Genomic DNA, 23,295 nt, shown 5'->3' with positions numbered 1-23,295 from the left:
TCTGTAATGTAAATTTAAAAAATTTATATTTAGAATAAAGTGATTTTTATATTTGAATCTTGATATTTTTATAACGACCAAACGTAAATTTTAATCTTATTTTGATCTTATTTTTCTATTTAAAAAAGCAAATGAAAATCGTTTTAAAAATTATTTGGATAATAAAAGGAAGAATTATAAATCATTTAGAGTAATAAAAACCCGGGAAATAAATTTTAAAGCATGGGCCCAATGTACTCTGGGACTCATAGATGGGGTGGGAATTTGCTCTACCGCTAATATAGGTTTGCTTGAATCCATGGGCTTCCCCTTAAAAATAAATACAACAAAAAAAAAATAATAATAAAATAAATAAAGTAAATTTTATTCAGTCAGTTTAAAGAAAAATAAATAATTGTAAATAATCAAATAGATTTTTTATTAATTATTTATTAATTATCGTGTACATTAAAGTGAACACTCGAAATATATTTTTTTGCAAATAATAAATTAGTTTTAATTAACAAAAGAAGGAAATAAAAATTGTTTCTATTGTTGATGTCAAACTTGACTAACCAAAACAAATTTTATAATTTATTTTCCATCAAGTTTGTTTAATTATTAAATTAAAAAACAAAATGACGACAAATATGGGTCGTTTTAAAATACCTGAAGATATTCCAGAAGAGCATCGTTCTGGTGTTATTGAAACGATGAATAAAATGGAGGAACACATTGAAGGATCACATGGCAGGTAATTGTTTAAAAAATAAAAAATAACCAAAGTTCATTTATTTAACTAAATTAAATATTTCAGCTACAATTGGACCATTGATGACTTTGAAATTGGTGCACCACTAGGTCGTGGTAAATTTGGACGTGTTTATTTGGCACGTGAAAAAACAACTCAGTACATGGTAGCCCTGAAGACTTTGTACAAAGGTGAATTAGTTAAAGCTCGAGTTGAAAAACAAGCACTTCGTGAAATTGAAATTCAATCACATTTACGACATCCAAATATTCTTCAGTTGTTAACATATTTTCATAATGAAACAAAAATTTTTTTGGTTGTTGAATTTGCTGCAAGAGGTGAATTATACAAAGAAATGAAACGTCATCCTCATGAACGATTCAACGAGCATTTGTATGTATTTTATTTTTTTAAAAATTTAACAGGTTAATTATTATTTTATTTATTTTGAAATAATAATTTATTTTTTTATTGTGTTTATTTAGATCAGCCAAGTACACTTATCAAGTTGCTGATGCTCTCATGTATTGTCACAAAAACAATGTCATTCATAGAGACATCAAACCAGAAAATTTGCTTCTTGATTTAAATGGAAATATTAAACTTGCTGATTTTGGTTGGTCTGTTCATGCACCATCCTCAAAGTAAGCTTATTTTTCTATTATTAATTAATTATCATTTTTAAATGTAATTTAATTATTTTGTTTGTTTGTTTTTGGTGATTAGACGAAATACACTTTGTGGTACCCTTGATTATTTACCACCAGAAATGGTTAAAGGTCAAACTTATGATGTTTATGTTGATCACTGGTGTTTGGGAGTATTGTGTTATGAATTTTTAGTTGGAAGACCACCATTTCTCAGTGAATCACAGCAACAAACTTATTCAAAAATTACACATATTGATCCACATTTGCCTGATTTTCTTAGTCTTGGTGCTAAAGATTTAATTTCAAAGCTTATTAAAAAAAGAAGTCATGAAAGATTACACTTGTCTGCTGTTAAAAAACATCCATGGATTGTTGCCAATAAAGATAATCCACCAAAAACAACACCCATGGTCGTTGACCAAAATAAATAATTTAACTTTTGATTTTGTTTAAAATATAATTTATAATTAATTAGTAAATAAATTATCAATAGGATATTTATACTCAATTGCACTAATTTTTTTAAAAATAATAATTTGATATATAAAAAAATTAAATTACTTTGTTTATATCAAATTGTTGTGATTCTATTTTTTAAGATTATTGTATAAAAAAAAATATTTAATGTTTTTCAAAAGAACAAGCACTATTTTCAATATTGTTATTTAGAAAAATAATTCATTTATAAAATTTCGAATTTATCATTGAATATTTAACATCACAATTTTTTTTTACTATTACTTTTATAAATAAATTAATTATTGAAATTGATACGTTGATTGTTTGCTGTTAGTTAATTTAAAAAAAAAATTACAAAAGTTGAATATCTCCACATCCCCTGGAAGAGAAACATAATTAAAATTTTTTCATGAAAAAAAAAAATCTATTAAGGGAGTACTTTTAAGATAATCCAAATAGAAAGTTTAGGAAAAAGCGTAGTGTTAATTGCAACAAAAAGTCTATATCGGAGCCCGAAATTTTTGCCTGATACTGTACAAATCCCAGCCAATCACAGCCAAGTTGTGTTCGGGAAAACGCTCGGATTAATGTGTACTTGTGTTTGTGAGAATCTATGATGCTTGTTGTGACAGCTGTTTATTTAGTTGTAAATTGAGATTATCAATATTGGAATATGCATTTGATTATTTATTTCATTAGTTAATATAATCAATTTGTTTAAAAATAATTGGAAATTTTTATTCAATAAAATTATAGTTTATTTATTATCTAGATGTTTGTATGTATATGTGTGATATATATAAGTGGAGAGTTGCGCGCGACCCATCATTGTCGCTCGGATACACTCGGCCTCACGTTCATGTCAAATATTGATAAATATTGCAAACTTTAACTAACAATATCTCTGATTCTAGAAAGTTCAAGCGTTTAATTTTTTTTCCAAAATTTTCTAAATTATATCAATTTTGACATATTAATTTTTTATCAAATTTGTAAGAACCGTTTTTTTGTTAGAACTAAAAATATAAAAAAATTAAAAAAAAATCCTATACCTGCAATGTTAAACCACGTAAAAAGTTCACCTGTTTAGACTCAATTATCTCTAATACTAGATTGTTCATCATCACAAAGTTAAGATCATTAGATGCAGGGGAATTTCAAGATTTATATATCCAAAAATTAGGAAAATTGTAAGAAAACTAATCGATGGAAGTACTCCCTTAACAATAAAAAAAACAATAAAACATATTTTTTAAAATATTTTTTCTTTTTATTAGTAAAAAAATGGAATAATTTCTTTTCAAGAAATATATAATTTATACATTACAAATAATTATACTAGATATTTTTTTTTTTTTTTTGTAATATCAGTTAGAGTGCATTATATAAATTATTTTTTTCTCATGGACGGAAAATTATGTTGCATTTATTGTCGCAATACGACATTTAAAAATTAAAATAATATATAAAAATTATACTTAAAAAAAAAAAAATAATAATAAAAGCAGATCTATAGTTTGTATATAAACGAAAAATAAAAAATAAAAAACAAATTTTTGTTTAAATAATAAACAATATAAAAAAGAAAAAAAATGTAAAATTACTGGGATTTTTGTGTATATAATACTATTCTCAATTTGATTCCACCCTGAGAATTAATTTTAAAAATGATTTTGTACGAAATTATTGTTTAAATTTATGCAAAAGCTTTAAGAACACTTGGGCGTTGATAAATTCCACTGTCATTGATCCTAATATCATATAAAAATTAATTTCTTTTCTTTCATAAATCTATGAAGTATAAATTTCTATTGTTATCATCATCTTGATAATACCTATCTTTGATATGTAAAAGAAAATAAAAAATAAAAAGTAAATTTTCATTTACGCCAATTGCCAAATAATTAAAAGTAAAATTAATGGAAATCCATAATAATATCCAATTTTAGTTGCTGAATTTTCAAACATTCTTGGATCACCCATTTGAAATATTTTTGGTGGACTTGACATTCGTCCATCACCACCTTTGCTATATGCCAAAACTCGAAGATTATAAGTTTTACCAGGACTTAAATTATAAACTCTTGCTCTAAGATCTTTTCCACTTGGTACAATAGTATCATTTGCTGTACTCATATCTTGATCAATTTCCCATACACGTATTTTATAACCATCAAGTGGTTCTTCATCAAGACTTGGTTGTACATATCTCCATACAACTTCAACAGTTGATGGATTAACATCAGTAACAAATACAGAACTTGGTGGATTTTGTGGTGCTTTACGATATGTACGTTCAAGAAAACGTTCACTTTCTGGTCCAGCACCAGCTGAATTATATGCCATAACTTTAACCCAATAACGTGTATCTGGTTGTAAACCAACAATAAGTGTCCATGGTTTTGTTGAACGTGATAAATAATAAACAGCTTGATCTTCTTTATTAGCCTCTGGCCAATATTTTAATCTGTGACCAATTAATTTACCATGTACTGTATCACGTGATTCATCAATTGGTGTCCATGATACATTTAAACTTGTACTATTATAGCTTCGAGCTGATACTTGTTGTGGTTGTACTTGTGGCATATCTTCAGCACTCCATATTGTAACAATATCAGATAATGGACCAGGACCAACGTCATTTATTGCTTGTACTCTAACATCATATTGTGTATAAAAATTTTTAGTACTAACTTCAACAACATAAATACCAACATTATGATATTTTTCAAGTGATAATGATTGAAATTCAATATCACCTTTTTTACGCCAATATATTTTATAATAAATATTTCTACCATTTTGATCAGCTGGTGATAATGGCTCCCATGTTATTGTTAAATCACCAGTTTTACCACCACCACCACCAACTTTATTTGGTGCTTTTGTTGGTTTATCTGATTCAGTACTATATTTTGGTGATGGTAATGATGGTGGACCATAGCCTAATTCATTTGCTGCTGATACACGAAAATCATATGTTGTAAATGGATTTAATACATTTTCAAGTAGTGCTTCTTTACGTCCAGTATATCTATTTATTTCATTAGCTTGTATATTTTCAGATATATTAAACCAGCTATCATTCCATGTTGTTCTTGCACTTATTGTATACATTATTATTGGTCTACCATTAAATGCACCATCTGTCCATTCAAGTTTAACTGATGTTTTAACAATATTTATAACTTGTACACCACCTGGTGGTCCTGGTGGTCCTTCAACAAATAATGTCGTCTTATTTGATACTTCACCAACAGCACTTTTAATTGTACATTCATAATCACCAGCATCAGATAGGGTTAAATTAATAATATCAAATATACCACCGTTTATTTTCCAACGTGGATTATTTTTTAAATCTTCATCACGTATACGCATACTATTGTGTTTCCATATATATGCAACATCAAGCATTTCTTCACTATCTGCTTGACAACGTAAAGTTTGGTTATTCATGACAGCTGTTATTATTCTTTGTGGCAATGTTTCAACAAAACTTGGTCCTCCTAATAAAATAAAAATTATCATTATTGAAATCATTATTGTTGTTGTTAACAATTGTTATATATATTACTTACGTAAAACAATTAGACGACCACGTGTTTCATCAATACCATATTGATTTGATGCAATACATGAATATGTACCCTCATCATCAGTTGACACTGGACTTATAATCATATTACCATTTTCAAGTATACGCCTTCTACCACCAGATCCAAGTACCATACCATCTTTTTTCCATGTAAATTTTGGTCTTGGTGCTGCTTCTGGATTACATGATAGAGTAACATTACCCTGATGTGCAGCATATGTTTCTGGTTCCATTGGATGTTTTTTAAATGATGGTTTTAATGATAATACACGTAATTGAGCTGATGAATAACGTGTTTTTAATTGATTTTTAGCACAACACTGATACATTCCTGGATCTTTATCTGGATCAACACGTAATATTTTTAATATATTATCTTTAATAATATAACGATCAACATTTTCTGGTTCAAGTGTTAAATTTTCTAATATTTGTCCATTTTTAAACCATGTATATGTTACATCAGGTATACCAAATGCTTCACATGTCCATGTTAGATCAGCACGATTATCAATATGTTTATCTTCGAGTGGTATCGTATAATTTGGATATGATTGCACATGTAATTCAACACTACCCTGTATTGATAATCTATCATTGTATGCACGACATTGATATTCACCTTGATCTTCAATTTTAGCATTTGGTAATATTAATACACGATTATAACTTGTAAGTATTGCATCACGTGGTATTGGTGCATTTTTACGTGTCCAATTATATGATGCAACTGGATAACCAAATGCAATGCATTCAAATCTAACAAGTTCACCAGCAATTGGTGCTTCAGGAAATACTTTAGGAAAATTATTTGGAAATTTAAGTTGTTGAAATGATGTATGTGGATCAACACGTAACGGGAAAAATGGTCCATTTCTACCAGTATCTGATGCAGCACTTTGTATTGTACATGAATAATTACTTTGATCAATTGGTTCTAGTGCTGAAAAATAAAGTGCACCATCATTTGATACAAATACACGTTTATCTTCTTCAACAAAGTTTGGAAAACTTTCACGTGTCCAATAATATTTAACACCAGGATAATGTTGTGGTGGATCACAATAAATAACTTTACCCCAATTTTTATCACCACGTTCTTCTGATCTATGATAATTAAATTCTTTTGTTGTATCAAATAATAATTCAACACTTTCTGATATTATGGTACCAAATTCATTGCTTGCTTTACAATGATAATTACCATGATCTTTTTCTTCTTGTGGTTTATATATTATCAAAGAACCACCACTTATTGTATATCTTTTATTATCAAGTGGTTCAATTTTATATGCAATTAAACGTGAATTATCATACTCCTCTTTGAACCATTCATATGTTGGTGTTGGATAACCACCAGCAATACAAGTTAATGATATTTCATTTGAAAATTTTGTTTTAAATACATCAAATATTGTTTTAACTGGTTGTTTTATAAAATATGGTCCACGTGGTATTTTTAATGGATTATCAATTTCAATACCATATGTATAATCACGTTCTTCATCAACTAAATTATGTAAATTAACAACTGGTGCTTCACAAATATAAAGATGTTCTTCTGATGATGATATACGAAGTAATCCCCAACGTCTTAGTTTGTTATCAAAACCATAGGCCAATGCATCATGTTGATAGTATGATGACTCATCATATTGATCTGGTAAAAATGCATTTTCCATGTTTGATAATGATGAACCATCAATGTCATTTGACCATGATCCACCATGTTGTCTTGCACCAATGTACCATGTATGATGTTGTGGATCATGTAGCTCTAAATAATGTAGTAAAAATGTATGCTCTTCAACCGAATTTATTGATACTAAATCACTTTGATAATTTTCACACGAAATTTTCGCATCTTCACGTTTTTTCAATGGACTTCGCACAAATCTGTAGCATATTTCTTGATTTTTAACCCAATGCTTTGGACAATTATATTCTTCAAAACCATAATTATTTTGTCCATTTGTCAAGGTTATTGTTGTTGTTGTTGTTATTAATAGTACTGTCAATGCTTGCAATTGACTTGAGCATAACATCTTTATTTATTTTTTATCAACAAACTGTAAAATCAAAAATATTTATCAATTATCTAGATCCTATATTTGGGCGTTAATAAATTATGTGTATTACTCATAATTATTGTTGATGAATGATGACACAGAAATTTAAGTGGGGGATTATAAGAGTCAACAGGGAGTGGTCGGAATTTTTTATACAAACTAATGAATTTGTAAATTTTTAAATTATCAAAAGTTTAAATTTTATTATTTTTATTTACCTTTTGTTTTTTGTTGTTGTTTTATTTTTTATTAAAATTAGTTTATCGTTATAATTATTATGTTAATTCCGTCATGTCAATTGTCAGTTGTCACAATGATAAACACAACACTGTTGTCTGTTTGGAGCACAGCTTGGGGCCACCACCTTGCAAGTTGCAAATTACGCAATAACAGAACGCCAGTGTTGACATTTTGTACTTGGAAATAATCATCATTATTACCAACAATCGATAAAAAATTAATCTTATTTTTTTGTGTGTTTACTATTCGTTACATTGTTGTCATTCATAATATTATCACTCAATTTATTAACAACAAACAAATAGTAAAATTATAACTCAACATTAAAATTCTAATTAAAAGTTTAATTAACCCGCGATGATTTTAATTGCGCATGATCACGCATGCGTTATTAAATAAATACATAAAAAAACTAGCATGGTTGTTAAACAAAAATATTTTGTTAAATTATAGGTTAAATAACAACACACACAAAATATTTTGTTGTGTTTGTTATTGTTGTGTTTAGTTTTATTTTTATTTTGTTATGGCTAGTGTAATAACGTGTTTATGCCAATTGGCTTTACCAATTATTAATTTGACAATAAAAACAATAAAAAAAGTGTCATTAAATAGTGACAATTATTTGTCATCAGAAAAACATTTAATGTGGTTTGTAAAGCGTGGGTAAGTTGATGTTTAATATAAAAATAAATTATAAGGTAATTAGATGAATAATGTTGTTAATAATTTTGTAGATATTGTTTTGATATTTTGACGTTTTTCATGTTGACAGTGCTGTCATTGTTACATGTGCTTTGTAGTAAAAAAAAAAGAGCATTGGTTTGTTGTTGTTGTTGCATGTGACAGGGTAGTGTACGCACCGGCAACTTCCTCTTCGCATATCAAACTGTTGGGGGTTAAATTTTTCTCACCTCCCACAAAACCTCCTCCTCTTTTATTCACACACAAATACATGTTTATTTAATACAAACACACTAATGCACACTGGTTTATATCACCAACACCTGATGGAGGTCCTCCTCCAATATTTACCTCTTCCTTTAGTTCATCCGCCTCTCCACCTAACCACCTCCACCATCACCATCAACGACGACGACGACGACGACGACAACAACACGCACACACCATCCTCTTTCTCAGTCTCTCAGTTTGTGTTCCGACTCCAGCAGAGTCACGACGACGTGGTGACATCCAGAGGATCATTATCCTCACGACTGATTTATTATTTTTTTTGTTCATTAATGATTATATTTTATATAATAATAATAATAAATATTTATTAAATTTATTAAATTATTTATCGAATTAATTAGAAATACTAAATAATTTTGCAAAACAATTTTCGAAATGATTTTCTTTGTTGATTAATTTATATAATTTTTAAAGTTTAAATTGTTTTTTTTCGAGAGAGATTATTAGCAAGTGTTGAGGACTTATAGGCAATTATTTAAATTTATTAATTATTTTGTTGGTATAATTTTGTTTTATAATTTATAAATTAATTGTGTTGTTTATTGTGTCGGTGATTTTAAAAACGTGTTTGTGTTTATATTGTGACAAAAATTATCGGGTGACATTTAAGCTAGGTTTGAAAATTTCCCGCGCGCTTAATTTACAAATAAAAAAATTAAATACATTTATTAATTGAATCAGTGATGTTTCGAAAATAATTAAAATTAAAAAAAAAAAAAATGTAAATAGTGCCAAGAAAGATTAGAAAAATTAATATCAAATTAATTGTTGAAATCTTTTTACATTGTATAAAATTAGAAAATCAACATCACCAAAAATGTGGAAAGACAGCGGACCAACTGTAACTATTTATCTATTTTCTATAAAAAATTAATAGCTAGAAAAATTTCGAAAATTTGAATGACAAAAAAAAATCAATTGAATGGATTAGTATTAGTATTTTTTTTCTCAAAAATATATATCAATTTAAAATGATGAATTTAAAAAAAAAAAAAAAATTTCTTTATTAATATTTTAATGATTATTAAAATAACAAATATGATTGATGATAACACACACACAAGGATGCTTAATGATAATTTTAAAATGACCAAACGACAATAATTTAAAATCCCACTTGATTGTTAAATACAAATAAAAAAATAAAATTTACATCTATATATAAAAGCCATTTACTAAACACTCAAATGTAATATAAAACCAATTGAATTTTGATTTTGGCACGTTAATACATTTGTACATTGTATATGAATTCTACCATGACCATTGTGGTTACGCATTTGTCCACGCAATTTTGTTTCGCGTGGCCAGTTTAACTCTTCGTATATACCCAATCAATTGGCCTTTTGTTAATTTTCATTTTTTACACAACCTTGTGTGTATATCCTCAATATATCCATTCAATTCGTTAATCAAATTTTTTATATTCCCATTGGGTAGAATTATAATATATGATTTTTTTTCAATCATTTATTTATTAACAAGATGATAAAAAAAAAAAATATAATTTATAATTTAAAGAGGAGATAATTTAGTTGAAATAGCAAAAAAAAAAAAAGAGGAAATTGCCGGTCTGTTTTAGATGGACAATTCGACATACGTGCCGAATCACCTTCCACCATCGTCCTTGGTTGTATTTTCACAGGCTGGGGGACTCCCCGATGCCCTGAGAATGCAGAGACCCTTCAATCCACAAGTTAGTGGCATTCCTTAGTTCCTATTATTTATTATTTTAAAAAATTAATTTTCTTTTGCTTGATAATGGTAATAATATTAAATATAATTTTATAAAAGGTGACAGATTCAAAGGATCTTCAGGTACCATTTAGTACAGCAGCATCATTGGGCTACGGTCTTCATCATATGCTACATTTACCACACCAATTTCTTCATCCACTTGATCCACGTTCACCATTTGGTGCGTTTAGACCACTTGGTCCATCAGCATTTGCACCACCAAGTAAATGTTTAAAAGTTGAAACTGGTAATACAAGTGTATCATCTGGTTTAGCAAGTATAAGTTCCTTGTCAAGTATGTCTAATATATTTTCACCATCATTACCATCATCTGGTGGTGGAATAACACAAAATAATAATTTAACAACATCAACTGGACAAGATAATAATATTGCACCACAAAGTCCAGCTGGTTCAGCTAGTAGATCACCACTTGGTAATGCACCTGGTTCAACTTGTCCATCAAATAGAGGACAAAGTCCTGATGATGATGATCGTGATACAAATGCAACACCTGGATCAGAAAATACGGAACGTTCAACACCAGAAGAAGGACGACCTTACAGACGTGAGTTTTAATATTATCTAAATTTTTTTTTTGTTCAATTTTAAATTATCATTAGCTGATGAACAAAAAAATATATATATGATATTTTTTAAATTTTATTTTTAATACTTTTGTACATCCATTCTTTGTGGTCAGTTTTATTTTTAAATCTGCTACACCACAAAGAGATAAAATCCGACCCCTAACAACACATGTTTTTTTTTATTCTTCAATATTTTTTCAGCTAATTTAATTTTAATTTTCCATTCGAAAAAAAAACAGAACATTTTAAACATTTTTCTTTATTAAAAAATTATTTTCTACAATTAAAAATATTATATTTAGTAAATTTATATTTTATTTTAGTATTTTATATTTTTCGACAATGCGGAATGAGGGTAGTATTTTGAGCAACGATATATACTAACCAATATTTCATGCTTCGTGGTGAAACGTACGGTAATATTATGTCAAAATGAAACGTGTCGAGTTAAACCATATGTATATATTCAAATAAATAAATATATAATGGTCCACGCAGAGAAAGGGATACACACGTTAATAGTCATAGAGAAATCGAAATTAAAAAAGAAAATTATAGAAATAATCTCATTGCTCTCAATTTACCGGTTGAATTTTGAGTTAACATAATTTACGGCAAAACAGTGATTCGACTTGGTTGTGTGTGTGTTGCTAAATGACCTCTGGTAATACTGATATTTGTCAGAGAATTGATAACAGTTATAAACAATACTCATACCATTATTACTGTAATAGTAATATAATACTCTCAATCAGTTTGATAATATTCAATGAGATATATACACATGAATTAATATTATTTTATTTTATTATTTTTATATGAACTCTTTTTCATGATGTTTATGTCGGGCTGTTTGGTTTTGTTGATATGATAACTATATATACTACACATCTCTTTTCATGACGTGTTGATTAGCAAGCTGTCATTATGTTTAACATATTTATACCTCGGGCATTAATTAAACCCATTAAATATACTGAAATTTTAATTTTTTTTTATTCAAAAATTTAACGTAACATAATAAATCAGTTTTTGATAATTAAACATTTTTTTTTTTATTAGTAATGTTTTTTTTTTATTGGGAAAAAAATACATGAACGTTTTGAGAGTTGTTTATTATATCTAAAAATTGATAATTAATTATTTTTATTTTGTTTATTTATAGTTGTAATTATTGAATTATTTGTATGACTAAAAAAAAGCTTGATTAATTATTGATTTATTTAGATTATATCAAATATTTTTTCTCAAAGGGTTAAATGGTTTTAAATAATTTTTAATATATATTTTAAATTATATTTAAAATCCTTTGACTATTTTAATTGCCACTATTTAACCCTTCAATAAAAAAAAAAACCATCCTTTCAAATAAACGTTTAAATTAAAAAATATACCATTCAATATAATTTTTTTTTATTACAAATATATAATCATTAATTAATTATTTGAAAAAAAAATTCATAAAATAATTTTTTAAATTATATTCAAAAGCATAATTTGACTATTTAACTTTTTAAATAGTCATATAATAAAATCATTTTCAAATCAATATTAAATTAAAAAATCTAATTTTTATTTTTTATAAATTAATGATGGCGAGACTGAACGTTTGTCTGTGCTGTTAGCAAACGTAATATCACCCTAAGAATACAAATGAGGCTAAGTGCTTTTCCACCACATGACAGATACCCGCCAAGCGTTACATTTCGATGTGTCCACGTTTCAGAATCACAATAATTTTCATATATATATATATGCACACTGATTTTGCGTACGTGAACATACTACTCACTCATGACCAATTTCTCCCTTTCGTTATTTAACCCCCTTAATAAACATATACACACAAAATGTTATGCTCATATATACATATTGATAATAAAAAATAATTTTAATTATATCATCTAAATAATTATCGTGAAATAATATATATAATTTATTTTTTTTTAAATGAAAATAATATAATGCTATTAAAACTGTTTTCCGAAAGGTAATGTGACACTCGTTATCATAACAAAACGCTAACGAGCTTTCGTTTAAATTACCGCATCAGAAAAACACAACTTATATATATTTTTTTTTGATATTATAATTTTTAAATAATTTCATAATTTGATTTGATATTTGACAAATAAATGAATGATATTATTTCTCATAAATACCTTGTTAATTTTTATGTCAAAAAATATTTAATGTCGTTGTCAATTTTAAATATATTATCGAATTTTTTTTACAATGTTCATTCTGCAGTATTAAATATTCATAAAAAAATTGGTGGATTTTAAAAAAAAATTGAAAAATAAAAATTATTTCGCGCAAGGTGAAAAACAAGTTTGCGTCAAGTCTCCACCTATAAATGTGACCCGAAGAACATTGAGAAACTCCTGGGGCGGAGCACAGTTTTAGCGCATGTACGAAGATTGTCTTGAAACATTGATAACCACGTACATACACTTTTCCACTTGAACAAAACACATACTTTTTTTTTTTTCATACTTAACTACCCTTTCTCCAACCATCATCGTGAACATGAAACGAATAAAAAAAAAGAAAAAGCTCCGGAGAATCCATACATTGTCAGAGTGAATTTTCATATTTTTTTTTAACATCTATATACTATTTTTATTTTTTTTTAAATTCTCAGACATTAAACGCAAATATAAACTCAAGAAAAAATATATATTTTCAATGTATACAAGTGGCTAGAAATAGTTGAAGCTCCGCCTCCTAGAAATATTCAGTATCAACCCCTCAATTTTCTTGGCAATCGTAACTGTTACAATTTCTATGTGTATATATAAAAATCTCAACGACCAATGTACCTATCCCAATCTTGTATTTACCTCTTCATCAAAATTGTTAAACTTTATGGGCGTGGTATAAAATGTGTATAAATAAATACAACAACACACAGGGTGGAGTTTTCTTAATAACAATATCATTCTAAAATCTAAATATATATACTACATGCTATATTTATTTATTTTTCATATAAAAAAATATAATTTAAATGACGTGTTTATATCTAAATGTGTCGAGTTGAATTGAATATATAAATTTTTCAAGTTGAACCCCTTGGTGTCTGTCAAAGTCATCCAACTTTCTCACAATAAAAAATAGAAAAAAAAAATATATATTTATTTATATTTTTACAATATATACGTTTAAATAATTATAAAATAATTTTTTTTTTTGAAAATAAAAATATATATTATATGAGGACATACATGTGTCAACATGTCTCTATGAAAATTGTCGTATGAGAGAGGCTAAACGACGACGGTTACGCTTGACTCGTGACAGAAATTACTAAATGGTCAAAATGTGCTTGTTGAGTTTAGGTAGTCGCAAGCAAAATCAAGTGTATATATGAATATAATATATGAATTTGTATGTGAGAGAGAGAGAATACGAGAGAATGGGTTGAAAATCGCAAGTGGCAAGAGAGAAACTTGTACACCTCATGCGAATATTAATCTCTTCAAACCGCACATCAGCCAACATCGAGGTACATAAAGCTGCTGGCCGCTAACATATTTGCTTTCTCGCGATATTCTCTCTCATTTGTATCAAAATTATATATATGTATATTCACATTTACACTTGGGTTGTTGTGGTTGAAAACTGCTGGCTTCTCTTTCTCTCTTGTGCTGTTATTGTTGTTGGCAATTTGAGTATGTGCTGCTGCTGGACAATTTAGAATACGTACCGGTAACCACCTACATAACGCTTTGCAAATGGCAAATTGGCAAATCTCATTCCCTATTTTCAATTTGTATAGGTATGAACGATTGTCAGCGTGAAACGTGCTTGCATATCTATATGTATATAAATTCTACAGACAATATTGTTTAACCCCTTTTACTTTTTCTTTTGCCTGATGTGTCCTTCGTGATTTGACTATCTATCAACTGTATCAAATTATTTTTTTAAATTCACACAAGGGTCATTAATTTTTCAATGACATTTTCATCTTTTATATTCTTCAAATATATATCATTCTAAATGAAAATCTTTAGCAGTTTAATTTGAGTTAAAAAATTCAACTCATTTTTTTGTAAATTCTCAAAGTCATTTTGTTGCAAATAAATATTTAAAAAATCATGCAGACAGCGGAGGAAACAGAGAAATCACGAATGCGGTTTTGCGGTTAACATTTCAAACCGCCAAACACTAAAGTTTGAATTGAACTGTCACCATCAGAGGTAGGCGCGTAAAACCAAGCGCGTGTTACAACAACAACAAACCAAAATGTATTTGAGTTGACCGCTAGATGTGAAATCATGTTTATTTATATCTATATATATACTCATTCTCGTCAAACATTTTGTTCAGTAATAACTGCGGTTAAAACATCTACATATATAAACAGGAAATTCTCGAAAATTTCACCACCGATAATTATAAATTTTTCAAAGAAAAAACTACCAATGTTTTTGAAAAACTGTGGATTTTTTATATGAGACATAAATAATGCATTTCAAATAATATATATATATACATTTTTTTTTTTTTTATCCTTGATGGGAACACTTAAACGATTGTCCTTTTATTAGGTTTATTTTTTGTCGTTTTTTTTTTTTTGCAAACACGATAAAACTATAATACCATTGTAAGCCGTAATTTCGTCTATGGGGCAATGTTTGTATTATTTTTTTTTCGCCCTTTTTAACATGTCTGTTTTCATCATTTTCGCTTTTTTTTGTAAGTATATATGACCAAGGGTGACAGGCCATAAGGCTAACCAAGTGGACATTTCATCTTGGGATTTATCACAAGTATACACTGATATTCCAATTTTCTAAATGGCCTTGTATCAAAAAAATAAAAATAAAAAAAACAACAAATTTGACTTGTTGGACATATGGTTATGTAATAACTGTATGTATTTATAAAAAAGATGTATTGTTAAAACACACTGTTACTACATATCACGTAGTATGTTTCAAAAAAAAAAATAAAGAAAAACTCTTTTGAGTAATCCTCAATGGTGAGGATGAGCTGGGCTGTTAATTCCGGATGTCGTTAACCTGGGCTATTTACAAAATACATTGTCTAAGAATACTTGGCTGTATAAAATTTACCCCTCTCTTTTTTTTTTTGACAAACTTAAAGTCTCTCCTTACTGCAGCAAGCTTAAATTTTTAAGTCATTTTCTTTATTTGACACACAAAGTGAGACACATCTTTTTCTTGTACATAGCTTTAGCCCTTTTTATTTTGGCCCCCTCAATTTTTGTACAAATACTTTTGCTACTGCGATGTTATAGTTACGGTTGTAAGTGACTTGTACTATAGTGATTATGGCGCTTGAAAATGTTATTTACGATGAGCACCAAAACTTGAAGACACTCTCTCTCCCTCTTTCTCTCCCTCTCGCCCACGAGGATATTACAAAAGTGTTGAGTGAAAAATGAGACTCACGACAATTAACTGAAATCACTGAGTAAAGAATAAGAACGATTTTATACATGGTTTAACATTTATCACTGTCTAAATTTATTTTATTTTTTCATTTATATATTTGTCTTGTTTTATTTATTTTTTTTTTCAAATATATATTTTAATTTATTTTTTAAATATATTTATTTTATTTTTTTTTTTGACACATGAAATAACATTTTTTTTTTTCGTTTTAATTTATACTATTTGATTTTACTTTTTTTAAATGTATTTTATTTTTATTACAAATTATCTGGCAACTCTTTGACATAAAAACATCGTACCTTTTTGTATCCTCATTTCGTTTTCTCTTAATCTCATCACCCTTTAAATTAATCAATTAGAATATATTTTTTAATCTTGTTAATTGTATTTTCTCATTCATTCAGCTGGTCACGTGCGACAAGTGTTAAAATAAATTTAACCCGTACACATTTTAGTTTAAATATACGTCATAATTAAATCTTTGATTTTTTTTTTTTTCATTTGAAATTTCTTGTTTTTATTTGTGCAGAGTATTTTATTTTTTGTTAAATTTATTTATTCATTTTACTTTATTTTTTTGTGATGGTCAAGTTTGCGATCAAATCAATAAATTATCCAACTCTTGGCCCTCTGTCAGTGTCACGATGCCTTTGTGTCTCACGAATTATTTCGACGTGATTTTTCGCGCCCATCGTCAATGTATTTTATATATATCTTTTCGTATCCAACTTTGTATCCAACTATCCACCTCTGATGTTTCCACAAACCATGAAAGTTTAGATCCCTTTATATTGCTTTTTTTTTTTCTTTTGATTTAACTCTCGTAAAATTTGCGCCCGTTTGTGAGAAATAAAAAAAAAAAAAACAAAATAACATTCATACGAAGAAGAAGAGGAAAAATATATATAAAAAAATGTATTCAAGTTTTTTGGTATTTTGTTAACATATGCAGTCAATGCAAGGCTACCCCTTTTTTTTTTGTTCTTTTTTCTGTCGATTATATTCTATTCTTCTTGTTTTATTTTTATTTTGTGATTATATTCTTTTTTTTTTTTTAAAACAATTATTCGGTAATTTATCAAGACATTCGCACACAATGGGACTGTTTTGCGGTACATACAGTTGACTTTTAGTGCAACTGCTGTTACACAAACACTCTTCAATACATATAAAAACAAAAAAAAAATTATATACATTTTTTAGTAAACTCGATACTCTCGTTTTTTTAAAAAACCATTTGAGTTCATCGTAAATAGGGAGATAAATCCAATCGATTGACTATACATACATTTTTTTTTTTTCACCTTTTTTTTGTATGTGTGGGGGGAAAAAGTGACTTTTTTTTTTTTTGGCGAATCGGAGATTATGAACATCTGCAGGATGCAAAAATTTAAGGGGAAAAAAAAAAACATTTTAGTGGATCACCCGGGTAGGCTGTGGTAGAAAAAAAAATAAAATGTGTAAAAAAAAAAATGAGATGGACTGAGGGCGGTTTTTGGGCAAAGAAGAAACGAATAACTGAACGTAACGCAAAAACAAAAGTATTTCATTGTGTGTTAATACGTTGGCCATAATATTCAATTCTGTATATAACCGTAGTTTATTTTTTTTTATTTTTTTGATACTTGCATTTGCAAATACTGCACGATACATAAACCCATACACATACATCAATATGTCGAATTGAAATCAAATTTTTCAATCTTTCAAATAAACATGATACATTTTTCACAAAATTATTTGTTATTAATTTTCTATTTGCTTTTTTAATAGAAAAAAAAAATTTTTACCTGTAGATTTTAAGCCTTATTTACAACTATTTTAAAGCTTATATTTTAATTTTTTTCTATCTCATTTTTTTGTGAATAAATAAATAAAAAAAAGCTCGTTTTATAATTCCAAATTACGTAAAAATTTGATCGTCAATTTTGAGCAGCTTACATGTAAGGAAAGTATATGAGGTTATGGTCCCATATTGGATCATATCGTATCTTCTCCATATCCTATGAATAATGCATCTTGAAAATTCACCACCTCACCACAATGCCATATACATATATTGCCATATTGAAAGCCATATAAATATTATACCTATATATATTTTTTTTCTCTTTATTCTCCACCTCACATTTTAACTGATGGTCTATCTCATTTTTTTTTTCTACATATAACTACTTTTTTTTTTTTATATTCTTTATTTTTAAGATCACCCTGTCTACCCTCTGCCAATGTAATAATAAACGATTCCACACCTCCATCAAAGACTTACCTCGAAATATTTAATTCAGCTCACGCATACCCACAACTCTTAAAAAACCGATCGGCCCGTTTTAGAAGATTACCAACTTCAATTAAATAATGATATATATTTTCCCCTTTTTTTTTATTTCAATATAATAATACTAATTATTTGAAAAATTTAAATTTAATATATATTTTTTTTTAAAATAAAATTTAGATAAATAAAAAATTATGTTATTAGTATTCTTGATCAATAGAGTCAAGTGAAAAATAGAAAAGCTCATGGCAGTGGTTGGTTAAATTAATTAGAAAAAAAAAAAAGCTCAACCCTCTTGGAGATTCTTCAGACACGAGGGGTCGCTTTCCGAGTTAAGTATTCAGGATGGGATGGCTCGTTAGAGAAAAAATAATCGAAAGAAAAATAAACACAAAAAATCACTAGTAAAAAATTTTTATTTATGCATTATCCACTGTACTATTAATCAATCTGATTAAACAAGAAATAAATAATAATAATTATCTTTAAAAATTAAATGAATTATTAAATAATTTTATAAATAATAATTTTTTTTTATATTAAAATTAATTAATCAATTTACTTAACAAAGAAAAAAACAAAAATTAAATTTTTTTTATTGTGTGTTGACTTGTAACAAATTGAGCTTATCGTTGAACCCAAAAGGTGGATGAAAATTGTGTTTTGTTTTGTACGTAATACCAGATGTAATCCTCCTTCGAATAATCGGTATAAGTCTCAATGACTGGTTTGGCATAAGCTTATACCACTTTAACCAAAACGTAACTTAACCCTTTCATGCAACTTGAAATTCATCTCAATTAAAATATAAAAAAAATATATAAAAATTAGAAATTAAAATTACAAAACAACAACAATAACTTGTATTCAATATTGCGACATTAAAAAATACATATATATTACTTTATAATTATATATAAAATGTAAAATATAAACAAAAAAAAAAACCATTTTGAATAAATAATATATTAAATTGTTGAATGGTGCGAATTATCGTGTGTTAAGTTTTCTCACGCTGTGGCAAAAAGATAGCAATGTACAAAGACAATGAGGACATTCATTTAATGTTTTATACATATTACATTCTATGGTATCTCTTGTGTTTTTAAGTCTTAATCGTTTGCCACCAGGAATTTTCAATTCTTGAATTTTTTAATGTTCGTTTTTTTTCACTCGATAAATGCGCAATTATTAATTGTTTTTAAAAAATTTTTATTATTGTTTAATTCAAGGACATGTTGTTGTTGTTTTTTTTTAAAAATTTGAGGTATATGTATGTATAACTTTAATGTGCATTAAAGCAATTCATGTGAAACCCTTAATTCTGGTGGTGATGCAATGTGGGTGAGCGCGAGAGAGATAGGACCCGGACGCGAAACCACACTCGTTCAAGGGTATATATACTTTGAAATAATTCAAACAATATGTAGGTGATAGATACATGTATATTTATATATTGGTAGATGGGAAATTATGGGAGGGCGAAACCCCGTTACACAAACTTCTCTGTATGAAATATCAACCACCAATGAAATTTGAACATCCTGAGAAATATATGGTGTTCAAGTAAAATTTGATCATCACTTTTTCATTGATCAATAGTGATGAATTAATTTTTAATTTTAATTATTAAAATTACCCTAATTTAATTTAACAATAAATATTTTAAAAAATATTTTTTTTTCATTTTTAAATATGGTTATTTCGTTTTAAATAAATTTTTTACTTTTTTAGTATTTCAATGGCAATTTTATCTTTTCAAGCCTTTTTTTAATTTTTAATGTGAATAATTTTGCAAAAATATTATAAACTATTGTTTATTTATTTTTTTTTATTAACAATTTCCTTTGTATTTACAATTTTTTTGAAATATTGTATCACAATTTCTCACGACTATATAGCCGCATATAGAATTTTGTTTTTTTTTTTTCGTCCTGTATAGAGTCCTTGTTGTTCTTGATAATTTTTATTATTATTATTATTATTATATATAAAGTACGATGACAATGTCTGCTATGTATTGTATCATTTTAATCTTCAGTATTAAATGACACAGAGAAACTCTCACGACATGTACCGAGCCGTCTATAAAACTCGACTGCAACCCAATCTACTGTGGCAACTTATTTACACGATATAATGCTTGACTGATCATCTTAATAAATTGCGTATTTAATTTTTCTCAAATATAAATTAATCACCACAATATAAAAACCACAAAATCATTTATCAAATCAAATTTTAAGCACAAAAAAAAAAAGCTAAATATTTGTAAAAAAAAAAAAAAAAATTGGGTGTGGTAAGAAGTTTTCCAAATAAGAATACAAAAAATGTAAAAAATAAGTTTAAAAAAATATATATATAAGGAGAACGTGAACACACAACAAAAGTCAAAGTCGAATCAAAGATTCGCGTATGAATAATTCAGGGTGTCTTTTCATGATATACATTGAGAGTTGACCGCGAAGCAAAATCCCTCGATGCCTACAGCATCACCGAACCGACGGATTCCCCTGCAATTTTTATTCTTGATTTATTTTATTCTTTTACTTTGACCAAACTCTTTTCGTGTTTTCTTTTATATTTTTTTTTTATTTTTATCTTGTGTGCACACATGTGTATGTGTGTCTCTCTGATAGTTACCGTTTTTTTTTTTTTATATTTTTTATCCAAGTGTTGGACCCTTGAGCGAAGAAACTGCCGAGATTAAGATCACAGGATCAACTGTCAGCTGCCAGTCTCGTGTGTCCCTATTTTTCATTCGATTGCACGGTATATCTACTACCTTGTACGATACATGACAATCTTCTCAAGATGTACAAAATTATTCGCTTTGTGCTTTTACATTTTTTTTTTTTGATTTATTTTTAACATTACTCATTTTTTTATTTTCAATTGAATTGAATTTTACAAAACATACGAGTTTATATTTACAAAATATAATTGTCAATTTTAAATTCATAACACTTGTGAATTTGAAAAAAGTACTTGAAGTCCAACACACTGAATATATATAATTTGAAAAAAAAAAAAAAATAATATCCAAGGGGTTGACTTTTTTTTTTGCTTTGCATTTTGAGGGTTTTTTTTTTCTTTTTTACCGCCAAATTGTATCGGGTGTCTTAATCAGCATTTATATACATAAATATTGAGGTACCTTGCTCAAAGACCGTGAGTGAATATCTACTCACACTCTTGTCTAATTTTTTTTTTTTACCCTACTTGCTTCTTAAACAGCTATGTATGCTGTAATGTATTTTTTATTTTTATTTTAAATATTTTATTTCCTTCATCTTCTTTTTTATAATTTTCATCTTTTAACATTTTTTTTTTTTTTTCTTTATTCCGGCCAATGCTCTTCATCTAATTCTCAAAGACGCAATTTAATAGTATCTGTACTTTGCTCAGTGGTGGGTGTAATACAGACGCATTTTAAATTTCATGTATAATATATTTTTTTTTGATATTTTTTCTATCTTCAAGATTATGAATAAAAAGATGTATAGCTAATGATATACCAAATTATCTCGCTAATTTCTTTGAAGATATATTAGATGAAGTTTTGGATATTTTTATTATTTTTTAAATGTAAACAATAATTTAATTAAGTTAATTTTATAATTTTTAAAAACAAAATGACAATGACTGATGACTTTATTATGTGGGTGATTCTAGTGGGGCCTGTATTCGGGGGCCGATGCGGCGCGGAGGCGCTTGGTCTGGGGCTGGGACTGTCACTGGGCCCGGCCTACAGGTTCGCACTGCCCCCGGGACTCGCTGCCAAGACCACTCGTTGCCTTGTTTTCGACCAAGGTAGGCAAACAAATGAGCCATCTTCATTATCTCTTCTATATTTTTCTATTTTATTTTAATCATTATTTTATGTATTTTTTTCTATCATATATTTTCCCTCAACTGTCGACGAAACTTGCATTGGGACTTTTCACTGCAGCTCATATTTATGTTAAAAAACAACTTTATGAAATATATTTATAAATATAATAATATTATTAGGAGTGTGCGAATAGTCTTTGAATCGAATCGAATTATTCGAGACTATTATGTATGTTCTGAATTTTACGAATTAAAATGATTTAATGCATTCAATCAAAAATAAAAGTCTTAAAAATTTTTTTTTTTTTGAATTTGTTCATAATGTGTCGGAATTGATAAATTTTTTTTTTAATAGTAGTTTCATTAATTTGTTTAAAAAAATAATCAAAAAAAAAAACAAAATTTTCAAAATAATTATAAACTCATATTTTTTTTGTCGGAGATATTTTAATTATTATACGGGTTAACCGATAAGCAATTGCTTTGGATTGATAATAGTGAAAATAATATTGATAGTAGTTAAAAAATTAAGGTGGTAGATAATTTATTTTAAATTCTCAATTATGTGTCGGATTTAATCATATCTTCTTTGGAAGGAGCTACTATTGATTGTAGTAATATTTATTTCAATGGTAGTTTTATAAATTTGTTTGAAACTCGGGACTTTTCGATGATGCTCCTGCTGTTTAAAAATATTTCCGACTAT

General features: G+C 27.4%; 3 protein-coding genes across 5 annotated transcripts in view; 2 read left to right on the top strand and 1 right to left on the bottom strand.

The window, feature by feature from the left end:
- The first annotated feature begins 366 nt into the window (after positions 1–366).
- Positions 367–1,908, top strand: LOC122857665 (aurora kinase C-like). Its single transcript, XM_044159942.1, has 4 exons — positions 367–733; positions 797–1,123; positions 1,216–1,374; positions 1,457–1,908. The coding sequence occupies exons 1-4, from the start codon at positions 618–620 to the stop codon at positions 1,809–1,811; spliced, it is 957 nt and encodes a 318-aa protein (XP_044015877.1). The 5' UTR covers positions 367–617; the 3' UTR covers positions 1,812–1,908.
- Positions 1,909–3,439: 1,531 nt separating this feature from the next.
- Positions 3,440–7,875, bottom strand: LOC122857638 (contactin). The gene is made up of 3 exons (XM_044159904.1): positions 7,728–7,875; positions 5,424–7,509; positions 3,440–5,351 (listed from the first exon to the last, which is right to left on the bottom strand). Exons 2-3 carry the CDS (start codon positions 7,483–7,485, stop codon positions 3,724–3,726), a joined length of 3,690 nt encoding a protein of 1,229 aa, XP_044015839.1. The 5' UTR covers positions 7,486–7,509; positions 7,728–7,875; the 3' UTR covers positions 3,440–3,723.
- Positions 7,876–8,069: 194 nt separating this feature from the next.
- LOC122857648 (E3 ubiquitin-protein ligase Rnf220-like) overlaps positions 8,070–23,295 on the top strand; it is a 57,221-nt gene continuing 41,995 nt past the window's right edge. The window contains exons 1-4 of one of the 3 annotated variants that reach the window (XM_044159917.1): positions 8,919–9,565; positions 10,307–10,420; positions 10,519–11,029; positions 22,431–22,568. In XM_044159917.1, the coding sequence (XP_044015852.1) occupies positions 9,542–9,565; positions 10,307–10,420; positions 10,519–11,029; positions 22,431–22,568 (787 nt within the window). In that variant the 5' untranslated portion in view covers positions 8,919–9,541. Of the gene's footprint in view, positions 8,416–8,918; positions 9,566–10,306; positions 10,421–10,518; positions 11,030–22,430; positions 22,569–23,295 lie in introns of those variants that run through there. The other 2 variants (XM_044159919.1, XM_044159918.1) reach the window with 2 other exon arrangements.

This window comes from Aphidius gifuensis, linkage group LG5 (assembly GCF_014905175.1).
Source record: "Aphidius gifuensis isolate YNYX2018 linkage group LG5, ASM1490517v1, whole genome shotgun sequence".
In the NCBI taxonomy this organism is placed as follows: Eukaryota; Metazoa; Arthropoda; class Insecta; order Hymenoptera; family Braconidae; genus Aphidius; species Aphidius gifuensis.
This window is presented reverse-complemented; position numbering and strand designations above follow the sequence as displayed.